At 49.8% G+C, this 15,337-nt stretch overlaps 1 protein-coding gene across 5 annotated transcripts in view; it reads right to left on the reverse strand.

Moving 5' to 3' along the window:
• PPP4R3B (protein phosphatase 4 regulatory subunit 3B) overlaps positions 1-15,337 on the reverse strand; it is a 234,886-nt gene that overhangs the window by 43,548 nt on the left and 176,001 nt on the right. For all 5 annotated transcript variants that reach the window (XM_033937914.1, XM_033937913.1, XM_033937915.1 and 2 more), the window contains one exon: positions 2,431-2,570. In XM_033937914.1, coding sequence (XP_033793805.1) covers positions 2,431-2,570 — 140 coding nt within the window. The remainder of the gene's footprint in view (positions 1-2,430; positions 2,571-15,337) is intronic.

Here is a 15,337-nt window from a genome sequence, read left to right on the forward strand (position 1 = left end):
GAACTGAATAAACTGCTTCTGGAAAGAAGACGGCAAGGATGGATCTGCATCTGAAACCGGACCACCTGCTTTGGTAGTTCGAGGTAGTGTGAGTGTGCTTCGACTTGGTAGTCTTAGACACTTTAATCACCACCGGCGGAATCGAATGCTGAGCTATCTGACCTGAGGAAACAGGGGAAGATACAGCAGATGACGCAGAAGCAAGAGCCACTGCAAACGATGAAGGTCTGATGAGGCTCGGGGTGGAAGCAGTAGGCGCAGAAGGAGCCTCGGTGGAAGTCGAGGCCGAAGACGCCTTCGAAGTCGAGGGATCAGAAGGAGACTCCATCTCGAAAAGCTTGTCCACCAGAATGCAACGACACTTAAAAGCATGAGGCTGAAGTGTTTGGCAAGGCAGGCAAGACCTAGGATGATGTTTCGGCTCAAGGCACTTGAGGCAGCGTCCGTGAGGGTCCATAAGAAAGATCGCGCGCTGACACTTGCTACACCTCTTGAAGCCCGTAGCAGGACGGGACATAGACGGAAAAATAGCCGCCGCAAAGTCGAAGCCCTCAGGCAGCGGCAGAGCGGTCTGTCCCGGAAAACGAACGGAAGAAGAAAAAATGTTTTTATTTAACTAAAATAAAAGAAATAAAATAAAACTGTGATTCATGAAGAAAAAAACACAAACCGTGGTTGTAGAGAAGGCACAAAGTGAACGAAGTTAAACGCAGAGAGTCAAACACGGACTTCTCGGCTCCGTGGAAAACTGAGAACTGAGGAGACGCGCCCTGTGCTGGGCAGGAAGGCACTCGCGCATGCGCAGTGCGGGCGACTCGAAACTTCGAGTTTCTTCAAGCAAATCTGCTTGTGAGGCGTCCGCATCCGGGCTCCGTCGGTGACGTCACCCACATGCTTCTCCTGGGATAATACAGCTATTGCCTAACCTTGGTCCAGCCCAGCTGGTACAGAAATCTTTATTAAAAAACCTAATTTTTCAATCTTTATATCTGTAATTTAACTTCAGTCCTCTGTTTCTACTTGTTCTTGTTTTTCTCTCTGTCCTCACATTCCTTATTTTAAGGATTCTTTTCCAGTTTTCTGTTCATGTTGTCATAATTTGTTCCTTCATTGTTTCTCTCATCTCACTTCTAGACTTACTCCCTCCTCTGTTTCTTACCCTTTTCTCACTTTTCATGTCTGTTCTCTCCACCATGACCCCACCTTTCCCTTAGTCACTTTTCTCCCAGACCCACACAACTGCTCTCCATGTCAGCTACTCTTTCTCTTCTGACTGCAGCATACGTCCCCTTTATGCTTTTTCTCCTCTCTCCCAGATCATGTCTCCTTCTGCTAGCAACCTTCTCCCAAAAAGCTCATGCTCTGCTCCCCCAGTTCCTCTCACTCTGTCTATTCCTCTCCCACAGCTCCATTATCAATCCCTCTCCCCATCACTCAGTCTTCTCTTCTCTCTTTACAAGTCCTTTCTCATTCTTCCAACATCTACCCCAGTCAGTAAACCCTTTAAATCATTTCACTTCTTCCTAGCCTAGGGTTCCCAGATGTCCAGATTTACCTGGACATGTCCTCTTTTTGGAGAACATGTCCTGGCGTAAGGACAGGTTTTCAAAACCTGGAAGTTTGGCCAGGTTTTGAAAAGCATTGAGCTTTGTGCCATGTCTAGAGGGCATCTGTGCGTGTGATGTCATTGTGGCACATCTGCATATGTGCAAATGCTCTCCAGATGCAGCCCTGAAGAGACAAGATTTGTGTGAGGCTGGGGTTGGTGAGTGGAACGGGGCAGGGCCATGCACTCTCTTTTTTTAAAATAAAAATCTGGTAACCCTACCCTAGCCCATTTATTACTTTCCCAGAACTTCAGGTTTGTTTGTTTTTAATTGCTATAGGTATTACTTTGGCAATAGAGATAAAACTGTCATGCCAAGAAAATTATCTGAATCTGTCTATTTCTTTTGTGAATGTTTGATGCATTTCCTTTCACCATTGGTAGAAGCAACTTCCTCTTCCCTCTGCAGTCTACTGGACAGGCTGCAGGATGAGCCAGGAGCCAGCCAATAGGCTGCAGGGAGAGGTGGGAGTAGCAGTTAAGATACAGAAGCACTTTCTTCCTGTGTTTTCCTGTAGCTCTGCAACATGGAGCTTGCTGCCTTAGAACTACAAACTTACAGGGAAAAGTTTGTGGGTGCTAAGGCATTCAGAGCTGGCACCTTTGAGTGACACAAACATACAATCTGTGACATAGTATCCATCATGAACATTTTTTTCTATCATTAAAGAACCCCTAATTAACTTGGTAATAAACAAATGCATTTTAAATTTATAAACATTTAAGAACAGAATCTTCATCTATAATCTAACACAGCTCTTCAGTTGCTTCATTTCTTTAACTGAAATAATAATTTAGCTTCATAATAATGGAATGATGCTTACCTACTCAGTTTCTGATTTTGTCTGTCTTTCTCATGTTCATACTTGGTCTTCAGCCCTCTGAATGTCTGAACATACTCAATGGATTCAAGTGCCTTATAAAAGTTTTCAACTATATGTGCTGTTAGTGACTTGATGTCTTCCTGTAAAATGAAAAATTTTTAAACTTCAATATAGTTTTTAAACTCGACATTTTTTGCTTCTTACTTACTGAGCATAGGAATTGATGCCCTCATGAAAGCTCACGGTTTTAAAAATAATAAAATATGCAAAATGACACCAGCGCAAGGGTTTAAAAATTATAATTAAGATTTATTGAGTTATTGTTTCTATTTTTCCATTATGAGATCAAAAGAATCAAGTATAATTGCTTAACAGTTGCGCTAATGGGAGATCGTTATAGTTGCCAAATGCTGGCCTTCTAATAACGAACTCGCCTTAATATCTCCGGTCATTCTATTATATACTTTTGGCTCAGTGACATCATCAGGTTTGACAACCAATAAAATAACAAAAGAGGTGTTTCAAATTAGACAAAGAGAAAAGTTTCAGAAAAATACATTTGTTTGCTTATAGTCGTTTCTGAATATAAATCATAATTTTCACTAAAGTATATTAAGAGAAATTATTTGTTAAAAAGATGCTGAAAAGTTCTGTCTTAGAGGAAAAAACTCTCCCTAAATTGACTGGTTCAAATTACATAGCTGTAGCCCACAGGAGGAGGAGGAGGGGATGCCTGAGCTGACAGTCTCACACACAAGCCTTCCTATGTTAGAGCAGGAATCTCTGACAATTACTTCCAGATGTTGCTTTAGGATTTCTTTAGGTTGCAAATATATATTATGTTTTTCAAAACCTATTCCTTTGTTCAACACACAGCCACACATCCACTCCAGTCATATTTGCTTGATTTATACTTTGCTTGGCCAAGCTTCCATACATTCATTCAAAACTATATTTAATTCCTGTTATATCTTAGTTTGGGACACGTTACTAACTAGTCTAAAGCAAGCACATGTGGTATTAATTAACACCACGCTGCTGGGAACAAAGACCTGGAAACACAAAATGGATTCCAAGAACCCAAAATGGATTTCTCTGGTTTCCTTTATGATTTCCTCCATGATCTAGCCTAATAGCAAAGTACATAAACAGATATTATTATGCTTTCCCTTATATTAATCTGTAGTGTGTTTTTCTGGCCTTGGTTTCATTCATTTTTAGATTTTTATTCACCCTTTTTTCGTACGCTTCTATTAGGCGTGTCCCTGACACATATACTTGTATCTAACTAGAATTACCCAGAATCATACGAAAAACAGGCGCTTTTATAGAAAAACTCCACAAAAATACTGCACTATCATGTCCATTCCATTACCGTCCCATAAAATCACCCCCTGCTGGCCACGAGCCACTACTCCTCATTTCATATCCAGAAGAGAAGAAGGAAGCAAAACATGGGTGTCTTAGACCTGCAGGGGAGGCAACAAGAGATGGGTATCTGTGTGTTACAGGAGGGAGGTGGGGGAGCAGGAGGGAGCACTGGTGTGCTGAGAGGGGTATGAGGAAGAGGTTGGTATCAGTGTGCCTGGATATGGGATGGGGGGGAGAGCAAAAGATAGATGTCCGTGGACCATAGGAAGAAGAAAGGGCTGGAGGTCTTTGTGGAGAGAAGGGGGATGAAGCATGAATAGAGAAAGCTGAGTGAGTGTTGGGGTGAAGGAATTGGGGAGGTATGTACAGGGGTGAGAAGAGATTAAGAAATTCAGTTATACAGGTAGGAGGCAGCTTTGAGAGAGGAAGTTTGAGATACAGGAAGATATATGGGGTACTCATCTTCGAGAGACAGCTATTGTGTGCATGCTGAGGGAAGCAAAGAGGGCACTTTGTATGTCTTCACTTTAAATATTTGTAGTCTGCACAATCTTCTTTCTGTTAGTCTCTGTAGGATTCCGTATGCTAGATGTTCAATCCCAACCTGCAATCTGGGAGTTGCAGAAATCCACAAATTTTTCAGAGCACATGCTCCACCTCCTTAGAGCTAGCAAACATATTCAGTTAAGTCCCAAAACCAAGCAACATACCTGGACAAATCCATGAAAAGGGAGCACGGGGGGGAGGATCCCAAGCAACATAAGTAATTTTTGAACTGGTTTACTCTGCAAAATATTAATAAGCGATAAACAGGCACAAAAGCAACTCAGAAAAACATTGAGAAACAATGTTGAACTAACCTGCTATGTGCAACGAGCACCCCAAGGCAGGCCTTCAGTAATGCGCATACTCACAGAAAATGCTCTGCAGGATCTGTCAACTGGCTGGAACGCGCTCAAGCCTGTAAGGAGAATAATCAAGGCAGAAAGAAGCGAGCTATTCTAAACAATTGAGTGTACACAGAGAGGGCGGGTCGTATGGAATCCTACAGAGACTAACAAAGAAGATTATAGAAGGTATAAACCTAACCTTCCATTCTGGTATGTCCCTTCCAGATTCCATACGCTAGGTAATGTACCAAAGCAATGGTAACAGCTAGGAAAGGACAGAAGAGCCTGCCCTCAACACCGAGGTCCCAAAAGTGGCAGATGAGCCGCCACATCCACTTGGCAAAACCGGGAAAAAGTATGGAGAGAGGACCCAGTAGCCACCCCGCAAAGTTCATTAGGATGACTTGTGCGAGACACCACCCATGACGCAGCCACACTAACAGACGAGTGGGCATTAAGCGAAATGGCGGCTGCTTGCCATGGGCAATGGAAGTCGCATAAATGGCCATTCAAATCCATTGAACAATCAAAGCCCTGGCCGCCGCCCGACCCCAGAGAGGCGCAGCAGTCAGGACAAATAGGCAATCAGACATCCGGCAAGCATTAGTCCTCTCCAAACAGTGGAGCAAGACTCTTCTGACAGCCAATTTTGGCAAGATGCAATCCTTTTGCTCTGAGCCTGCAGAAGGAAAATGCAGAGAAAAGAACTTCCCGATTGACATTGAAGGCAGAAACTAGAGAATGACACGGGGAAAAAATTTATCCCCGTCACCGCAACCACCATTCCTGTCACCGCCCCGTCCCATCCCCACGACCACTCGTCCTCACTGTCTCGTCCTCTTCAACCCCATCTAGCTGCTTTCCCTCTTTCTTCTCCTCCCCCCCCCCCAGCATCTGGTTCACCTGCCTGGCCTCCCCTTTCTTTCCCGCTGTGGGATTTTCTCTCCCTTTTCATCCCCTTGGCCCAGAATCTCTTTCCCTTTCACTCCCTCCTTCCTAGTGTGAGCCGGGAACACGCCGCCCGATTCCAGCGTTCTGTCACAAGCCTCAATAGTGCAATATTTAGCTTATTCCTTCCTTATAAATCAAAGTTCTGGCTGCTGAACTTGTGCCTCACCCTTCATCCCCCCCCCCCAAATTGGTCTGGCAACCATCTTCTTCCCTCCACTCCCCCCCATAGCCTGGCATCTGTCTTCTTCCCTTCCAGCATATTCTCCCCACTCTCTGTTCCTCATTTCCCTTCAGCATCTTCTACCCCATTTCTCTTCAGCGTCTTCTCCCCACTCTGTCTTCCCCATTTCCCTTCAGTGTCTTCTCCCTACTCTGTCTTCCCCATTTCCCTTCAGCATCTTCTTCCCCATTTCCCTTCAGTGTCTACTCCCCACTATCTGTTCCCCATTTCCTTTCAGTGTCTGTTCCTCTCCACCCCTTTCATCCTCTGTTCCTTTCCTCCACCACCCTTCCCTCTCACCACCTCACTGTCGTCCTTTGGCACCCTTCGCGTGGCCCCCTCCCTCCTTCCTACCTACCCGAATCTCTTTCTTCCCCCTCCCCTTACCTTTGTGGCACGTTTTAAGATTGAGTAACTTGTTCAGAGCCGTTGGAGCCTGCAAGAAGTAGCATGTGTCTGCGAGCGGAAGCTTCTCCTCTGACGCAACCGGAAGTTGCATCAGAGGAGAAACTTCTGCCCACAGACGCACGTGACTGAACACAGGCTCCGACAGCTTTGAACAAGTTACTCAATCTTAAAACGCGCCGCAAAGGTAAGGGGGAGGGAGGGAGATCGATAGATTCGGGTAGGTAGGAAGGAGGGAGGGGGCCGCGTGCATTCCCTCCCTTAACTGGGGGGAAAAGGCCATTCACCGCTCCACAGGGTGGTGTTGGCCTTGTCCCCGTACCCGCAATGAGCACTCCCCCCCTCCCCATTTTGGCGAGTTACCCGTGGCTAGCCACAGGTAACAGCCACCATATCATTCTCTAGCAGAAACCACCTTCGGTAGAAAGGAAGGAAGGAAGGTACAGTACAGAGAAAACTTCCACGTCCGGAATACATATAAAGGACTCTGTGCGCAAAAGAGCATGAAGCTCCAATATATCCCGTGCCGAGACAATGATGAGCAGAAAAGACAGTCTTGACTGTCAGATCCAGAAGAGAAGCATCCTTCAGTGGTTCAAATTGGGCCTCTCCAAGGCCCTGCAGAATGATGTTAATATTGTATGAAAGGAAAGGAAGACACAAGGGAGGTCGCAAATGAAGTGCCCCTCTCAGAAACCTGGAAACAGCTGGAGGAGGAGTAAATGAACTTGTGCCTCTGCGTGCTCTAAAACATGAAAGGCCTGCAACTTGAACTTTAAAGGGGGACATTCTAAACCTGTTTCTAAGCCCGCTTGAAGAAAAACCAGGACCCACTGAAATGGGAGCTCTCTCAGGCTCCACAGAATCCTTAACATACCACTGTTGGAAAGTCTTCCAGGCTTTGGCATAAGACGCTATAGTAGAGGGTTTCATAGCACACAATAGAGTCAAGATAACTACATCCAAAAAACCATGCTTCATCAAAGCTGAGAGCTCAAGAGCCATGCCATAAGACCAAATCGTTGTGTGTTCTCCATGGGTATCGGCTTCTTATCGATGAAGAGGGAACCCGAGTTTTTCACCCCAATGAAGACGGACAAGATCCACATACCATGGGCGATGAGGTCAGCCTGAACCTACTAGAAGAACCAGGCTGGGATGCTATTTGGCGGATGACCCAACCAACCAGAGGCCAAAGAGGAACATATACAGGAGCTTGTGAGCCATCCAGCCCCATGCTTCTGCACTATGGTGGTCAAATCTGGACTTCGAGTTCTCTGCTGAAGCTATGAAGTTAATCTGGGGCTGACCCCAGCACTGTACAATCAGGCGGAAAGCCTTCTGCGAGAGTCTCCTGGGTCCCGGACCTGTCGGCTGAGGAAACCTGACTGAACAGTGTTGACTCCAGCCACGTGAGCTGCTGAGAAAGACAGAAGATGTGCTGCCGCCCAGCAAAACATCATGCAAGCTTTCTGACCCAAGGGAGCACTTCTGATCGAGTCAAGTACACCACTGCCTTAGCATCGTTGTTGAATACTCACACTGCTTGTCCTTCCAGAAGGGAATGGAGAGCAAGTAACCAGAGAATGACACGGGGAAAAAATCTGTCCCTGTCACTGCTCGTCCCCGGTCCACCGTCCCCTTCACCGCCCCATCACCACCATTCCCTTCACCACCCCCGTCACCGCCATCCACTTCACTGCCATCCCATTCACCACCCCGCAGCATCCATATAAGCCTCAGTACTGCAATATTTAGCTTATTCCTTCTTTATAAATCAAAGTTCTGGCTGCTGAACTAGAGAAAGAGATGTTCAGCTTTCAGGGCTTTGTTTATAAATTTTTATCAACACAACTAATATACTACTTTATCCTAAAGCAAAAAATATATAGAATTTTTTTTTCTACCTTTGTTGTCTGGTTTCTGCTTTCCTCATCTTCTCAATTCAATTCCTTCCATCCACTGAGTGTCTTCCATTTGCTCTGTTATTGTGCCTCTCCCTTCACCCCCCCCTCCCCCCCATTGGTCTGGCATCCATTTTCTTCTCTGCTCCCCCATAGTCTGGCATCTGTCTTCTTCCCACTCTGTCTTCCACATTTCCCTTCAGGGTCTGTTCCTCTCCACCCTCCTTCAATGTCCGTTCTATTCCTTTCCACCACCACCCTTCCCTCTCTCCTTCACCATCTGTTCCTTTCTACCACCCTTCAGCTCCTCTTGTGCGACCTATCTATCTATCTACCTCCCTCCCTCTTACTTTTGTGGCACATTACAATGTAATTTGTGCAAGCAGCTGGAGCCTGCGAGCTCGGTCCCCAAACAATCTCGCTTCTGTGTTCCTATTTTCCCCATTTCTAATATCTCCCCTATGTATCTGGCATTGCCCCCACCCCTGTGTCCATATACCATCCCCATGGCATGTATGTCCCCTTTATGTCTCCCATGCACATAATTTCCCATGTTTCTGTTACCTTTCTGTGGTCCAGATTTCCCCCCTCTTCCTCTTCCACACCAATGTGTCTCTTCTCTTCAACCCCATCTAGCTGCTTTCCCTCTTTCTTCCCCCCCCCAGCATCTGGCTCATCTGCCTGGCCTCCCCTTTCTTTCCCGCTGTGGGATTTTCTCTCCCTCTTCATCCCCTTGGCCCAGAATCTCTTTCCCTTCCACTCCCTCCTTCATAGTGTGAGCCGGGAACACGCCGCCCGATTGCAGCGTTCCGTCAGCTCCCTCCCTCTGCCTCACGTTAGATGCCGAGTTTGCCGGCTTTCTTTTTCGCCCAGCCGCACGCGCGGCTGCTCAGTTGTTCGATCTTCTCCTCTGACGCAACCGGAAACAGGAAGTTGCAGCAGAGGAGAAGATTGAAAAACTCAAGCAGCTGCGCTTGCGCAGCTTTTTGAAAGTGTGAGGCTGGGCGAAAAAGAAAGCTGCAAACTGCATATAAGGTGAGGTGGAGGGAGGGAGATGGCGGAACGCTGCGATCGAGCGGGTGGGGGCTGCTGGACCGCACAATCCTTGATTGCCTCACTGCGGAGACATGACCATTCACCGCTCCACAGGGCAGTGAATGGCCTTGTCCCCTTCCCCGCAGCGACCACTATTTTTCCTTTCCCCGTTTCGGTGGGTAGCTGCGGTTAACAACCACCGTGTCATTCTCTACAAGTAAAGCTAGCCAAATTGCCCTGAGCTCCAGTCGAATGATCAACCAATGCTTCTGATGAGGAGCCTACTGCCCTTGAATAGAGCGGTCCCCTCAGTGAGCACATCAACCCAACAGGCTGGTCCACTCTGAAATCCGAAGAAGCCTGTCCTGGTGGAGAGCCACTGAAGCCACCAGCTCAAACTGCTGCGAACTGGCTCCATCCAGGAGACCAGCATCTGAAGGGGATAATGCTATGGAGACCACCAAGAGATGAGGGACTCCTATATGTGCTCTGGCCCAGACGACCACCTCCAAGGATGTTGCTATGGACCCCAGAATCTGCAGATAACGCCAGGCCGTGGAAGCCAACAGTCCAGAAGACCTCTGATCTGATTCGGAAGTTTCTGTCAACGTGCCTTGTAAGAAACACACGACCCTGTCTAGTGTTAAAGAGAAGGCCCAGATACACCAGGGATTGGGAGAGTGTCAAGTGGCTCTTCCTGAAATTGACAATCTAATCCAACACCTGCAGCAGAGACACCACCGTCTGCACTGCCCAGATCAATCAATCATTCAAATAAGAATTTATCTGGACCCCTGCCAGTGGAGAAAAACCACCACAAGCATCTTGGTGATAGTGTGGGGGCACAGTTGCGAGGCCAAAGGGCAGAGCTGCTAACTGGAAATGCTATTGCAGAGCATGGAAACGCAGGAACCTAAGATGCTCTGGGTAGATTGGAACATGGAGGCAAGCCTCATTAATAGGCAAGGACATCAGAACTCTCCTAGAGAGATAGCAGCTATGACTGCACACTATTTCCATGTGGAAATGAGGAATCTGTAAGAAGCGGTTAACCGACTTTAGATCCAGAATGGATCTCCAGTCCTCCAAGCCTTTCTTTGGTATGAAGAATTATAAGGAGTATCTGCCTAAGCCCAATTCGTGTTCTGGAATGGGTTCTATCGTTCCGATGTCTAAGAGACATTGCAGAGTAGTGCTGAACCTGAACTCCATTGCCAGCCGACCTGCCGGAGGGTCCAGAAACAAATCCAGAGTCAGGTAAAAGAAAATACCCTGCCTCCCAAATGATGTCCAGCATTCATTGGTCCGATGAAATGTGAGTGCAGTTTCTGAGAAACTGAGAAAAGTCAGCCTCCGAAATGAAGAAAACCCCGCCTAACCCAGGTGACATTGGGGCTTTTCAGGCACAGCCGCTGCTCGGGAACCAGAGGACTGAAGATGTCTAGAATGTGAACTGTCGTAACGAGGGTAGTAGCCCTGGGAATATCTCTGGGAGGAAAATCCTGTGGATCCCTGACAAAACCTTGGGAGAACGAAAATTACTACAATTTCCTCCTGACTTCCGGTGAAATGTTCACAGGGAGAGACTGAGAGCGGCACTTGGCAACACTGGTCATGATGTCATCTATAACAAAAAGAAGCTAGTCCTTGAAAGGAAGTTTATTTAAAGTGTACTTTGAGGCAGCATCCCCAGCCCAATTATGGATCTAAAAAGGCTGGCATGCAAACATAAGAAGAGACTTTACTGAGAACTCAAAAGAGATCCTAAAAGGCGTCTGCTATGTAATCCATACCATCCATCACCAGCGGAGAACAGGCATACAGCTCCATAGAGGACGCAATACATAAACTGGTATGACTATCTTGTGCCGTAAAGGAAGTGGTGGCTACCGCCTTGATACCTAAAGATGTCACTTCAAAAGGCTCTTTCACATAATGTCCACCCTGCAATTTTGAGAATCCTGAAGCATTGCTTCCCCATCATTAGGTAGGGCTGTGCACCGGATAACCTGCGCCACGGCAAAATCCACCTTAGACTGTCAAAAGCTGCTGAAAATCAGGAGCCACAAGGTAAACCATGAAAAAACTTTAGCAGGCCGGAAAGAGTTTTCTGGGGTATCCCATTGTCCAGAAACCAGACTAAGAAGCTGTGGGTGGGATGGAAAATGGGGAGATAGCACATTATAACAGTCCATGCCCAAAGCCCGAGAAGTGGGAGGTGGAGAATCCAACTGGAGCTCTTTCAGAACATCAGGAGCAAAAAGGTGGACAGAACCATGCTTAAAAGCCTGCAGACAGAAGGATCATCACCTAAATCCAAACTCTCAGGGCAGCCAAGGAGACTAGCCCTGGGAAGGATAGTAGCCGGATCCAATAAAAAAGCAGTGTCAGGAGACAGAAAAGGCATAATATCTGCATGGCAACTACTGCAATTGAGGCCTGCCACAACCAGACAAGAGGGCTCCTGAACAGGAAGCTCTGTCACCTGCGAGAAAAATCCAATGCTCCTGCCAGCCGCATCAAACAAGCGGGGTATGAAGAACATGCCTTCCAGAAAAGTCAAATAAATCCAAAGAAAAGGTACACTCCACAATCATGGCAGGGCTCTGTTGAGGCACATGTGCCGCCCAAAAAAAGTCCCCAGATTCAGAACACAGGCGTTTTGCGCCAAACTGCAGAACGGTCTCTGGGCAAGATTTTATCTCACCAAAGTCACGTACCCAGGCCGGTTTCTCAGTGTCCAGACAAACGTGAGGAAGTTCTTCTTCATCCAGAGAGTGGTGGGAAACTGGAACACTCTTCCAGAGGCTGTTTTAGGAGAAAACACCTTCCAGGGATTTAAGACAAAGTTGGACGGGTTCCTGTTGAATCAGTACGTAAGCAGGTAGGGCTGGTCTGTGACCTGGGGGCCACTGCGGAAGCGGACTGCTGGGCACGATGAACCACTGGTCTGACCTAGCAGTGGCAAATTCTTATGTTCATATGTTCAAAGTCTGAAGCTCCTGCCCCCTCCCCCAGCATGATACGGCACGTGGTACACAGTCGCTAAACTGGCGCCAATCTGGCACAAACAATGTATAAATTTGACAGATTAGGGGCTGGGTAGTATATCCAAAATGATTTTGTATGAAATCAAGGAGTTTTTGAAGCAGATATAAAAGTTGAAAAAAAAAAAGTTTTAAAATCAAAGATGGCCGCCGTCATGAATTGGTGCAAAAAACGGCGATTTGGGGTCTGGGGAGGTGGGGGACCTGAACCCTACCCTCATAAACTGAAAAACAGTTTTAAACAACTTAAATAATCCACTCCTGAAGTTCCTATAGGACATAATGGAGGGTTACCGTATTTTCACGTAGATAACACGCACCCGTGTAAAACGCGCACACGGGTATAGCGCGCGAAAAACACAAATTTATGTACAGAAATTTTTATATACCGCGCACACCCGTATACCGCGCATGCTGCCCGACTCTCCCATCGCCGCCCGACTTTCCTTTCGCCCGCCATGACTCTCCTCTGGCCGCCCCGACTCTCCTTTCGCCCGCCCCGACTCTCCTCTCCCCCTTGAAGTCCTGTCCCCACCCTGAAAGACTGATGCCCCCCCGACGTCCGATTCACCCCCCCCTGCAGGACCGCTCGCACCCCCACCCCGAAGGACCGCTCGCACGCACCCGCACCTCCACCCAGGACCGCTCGCACGCACTCCCACCCGCACCCCCACCCTGAAGGACCGCTCGCACCCCCATAGCCTCCTGCCCCCCCATCATGTAGAAGCTCATACCGGTGTCCTGCTGCTTCCTCTTGGCGGTCCCGACTCCCCGACACGATCGGGGCAAGAGGGAGCTCAAGCCCTCTTGCCCCAGCCAACTGCGGCACCCCCGACACGATCGGGGCAAGAGGGAGCTCAAGCCCTCTTGCCCCCCCCTGCCCCCGACTCCCCGACACGATCGGGGCAAAAGGGAGCCCAAGCCCTCTTGCCCCGCCGACTCCCCAACTCCCCGACAATATCGTGCCAGGAGGGAGCCCAAGTCCTCCTGGCCCTGGCGACCCCCCCCCCCCCGCTAGTTGTTCGGGCCAGGAGGGAGCCCAAGTCCTCCTGGCCCTGGCGACCCCCCCCCCCGCTAGTTGTTCGGGCCAGGAGGGAGCCCAAGTCCTCCTGGCCCTGGCGACCCCCCCCCCCCCCGCTAGTTGTTCGGGCCAGGAGGGAGCCCAAACCCTCCTGGCCACGGCGACCCCCTACCCCCACCCCGCACTACATTACGGGCAGGAGGGATCCCAGGCCCTCCTGCCCTCGACGCAAACCCCCCTCCCCCCAACAACCGCCCCCCCCCCAAGAACTTCCGACCGCCCCCCCAGCCGACCCGCGACCCCCCTGGCCGACCCCCACGACACCCCCACCCCCCTTCCCCATGCCTTTGTGTAGTTGGCCGGACAGACGGGAGCCAAACCCGCCTGTCCGGCAGGCAGCCAACGACGGAATGAGGCCGGATTGGCCCATCCGTCCCAAAGCTCCGCCTACTGGTGGGGCCTAAGGCGCCTGGGCCAATCAGAATAGGCCCGGGAGCCTTAGGTCCCTCCTGGGGGCGGGGCCTTGGGCACATGGTCGGGTTGGGCCCATGTGCCTCAGGCCCCGCCCCCAGGTGGGACCTAAGGCTCCCGGGCCTATTCTGATTGGCCCAGGCGCCTTAGGCCCCACCAGTAGGCGGAGCTTTGGGACGGATGGGCCAATCCAGCCTCATTCCGTCGTTGGCTGCCTGCCGGACAGGCGAGTTTGACTCCCGTCTGTCCGGTCAACTACACAAAGGTACGGGGAAGGGGGGTGGGGGTGTCGTGGGGGTCGGCCAGGGGGGTCGCGGGTCGGCGGGGGGGGCGGTCGGAGGTTCTTGGGGGGGGGCGGTCGGAGGTTCTTGGGGGGGGCGGTCGTTGGGGGGAGGGGGGTTTGCGCCGAGGGCAGGAGGGTCTGGGATCCCTCCTGCCCGTAATGTAGTGTGGGGTGGGGTAGGGGGGTCGCCATGGCCAGGAGGATTTGGGCTCCCTCCTGGCCCGAACAACTAGCGGGGGGGGGGGGGGTCGCCAGGGCCAGGAGGACTTGGGTTCCCTCCTGGCCTGATATTGTCGGGGAGTTGGGGAGTCGGCGGGGCATGAGGGCTTGGGCTCCCTTTTGCCCCGATCGTGTTGGGGAGTCAGGGGGGGGGCAAGAGAGCTTGAGCTCCCTCTTGCCCCGTTCGTGTCGGGGGTGCCGCAGTTGGCTGGGGCAAGAGGGCTTGAGCTCCCTCTTGCTCCGATCGTGTCGGATGTCGGGACCGCCAAGAGGAAGCAGCAGAAGAGGAAGTGACGTCATCGTGGCTGATGGCAGCCTAGAGCGATAGCTCCGCGGACCCCCGTGCTGATTTCGGCTATCTTCGCGCGATTTCGCGTGCCTGCACTGTCTACTTCCCTCAGCTTGTTTGTGTAGCTGCTTTGCTGCGTCTCGATGGCGACGCAAAAAAAACAAACCGATATAAAAGCGTTTTCTTCACCGATCCCGAATGGGCCTCCTAAGATTGGCTCTAAAATGGCGCCCGACCCGACCGCGGCTGCGGAGGGCTCACATGCTGATGCAGCGTTGCCGACTTTACAGCTGGAGATGCGTGGCTGGTTCCAGGAATTGAAATCTGAAATCTCTGCAGTTCGAGCTGATATCCATGCTGTTGTTGCTGAGCTAAAACGTGAGGTGGGTGAAATCGGGAATCGAGTGGGAGAGACAGAGGTTGCAGTGGAGGCACATGGCTCTGAACTAACACAGTTAAGAGACAGGATTGCAGCGCTGGAGGAAAAAGCTGATGTGAGCACCCTAAAGCTGGAGGATCTGGAGAATCGCTCCAGACGGTGCAACCTTCGCTTTCGGGGTGTGCCTGACACTGTTTCTGACTCTCGCTGTATGGAGGTGATTGATCATATATGTATACAGGCACTAGAGTCCGCTGGTTTACCTGTGGAAGTGGGAAAATCATTGCTGGATAGGGCTCATCGCATCCCTGGCCCTCGTGATGTGAACCGCCCTCGTGATGTTGTGGCCTGTTTCCATCGTTATATGGATAAAGAACATGTGCTTAGGGCGGTAAGGCGTTCTGGGGGAACTGTTAAATGGG

Source organism: Geotrypetes seraphini, chromosome 3 (assembly GCF_902459505.1).
Source record: "Geotrypetes seraphini chromosome 3, aGeoSer1.1, whole genome shotgun sequence".
NCBI lineage: Eukaryota > Metazoa > Chordata > Amphibia > Gymnophiona > Dermophiidae > Geotrypetes > Geotrypetes seraphini.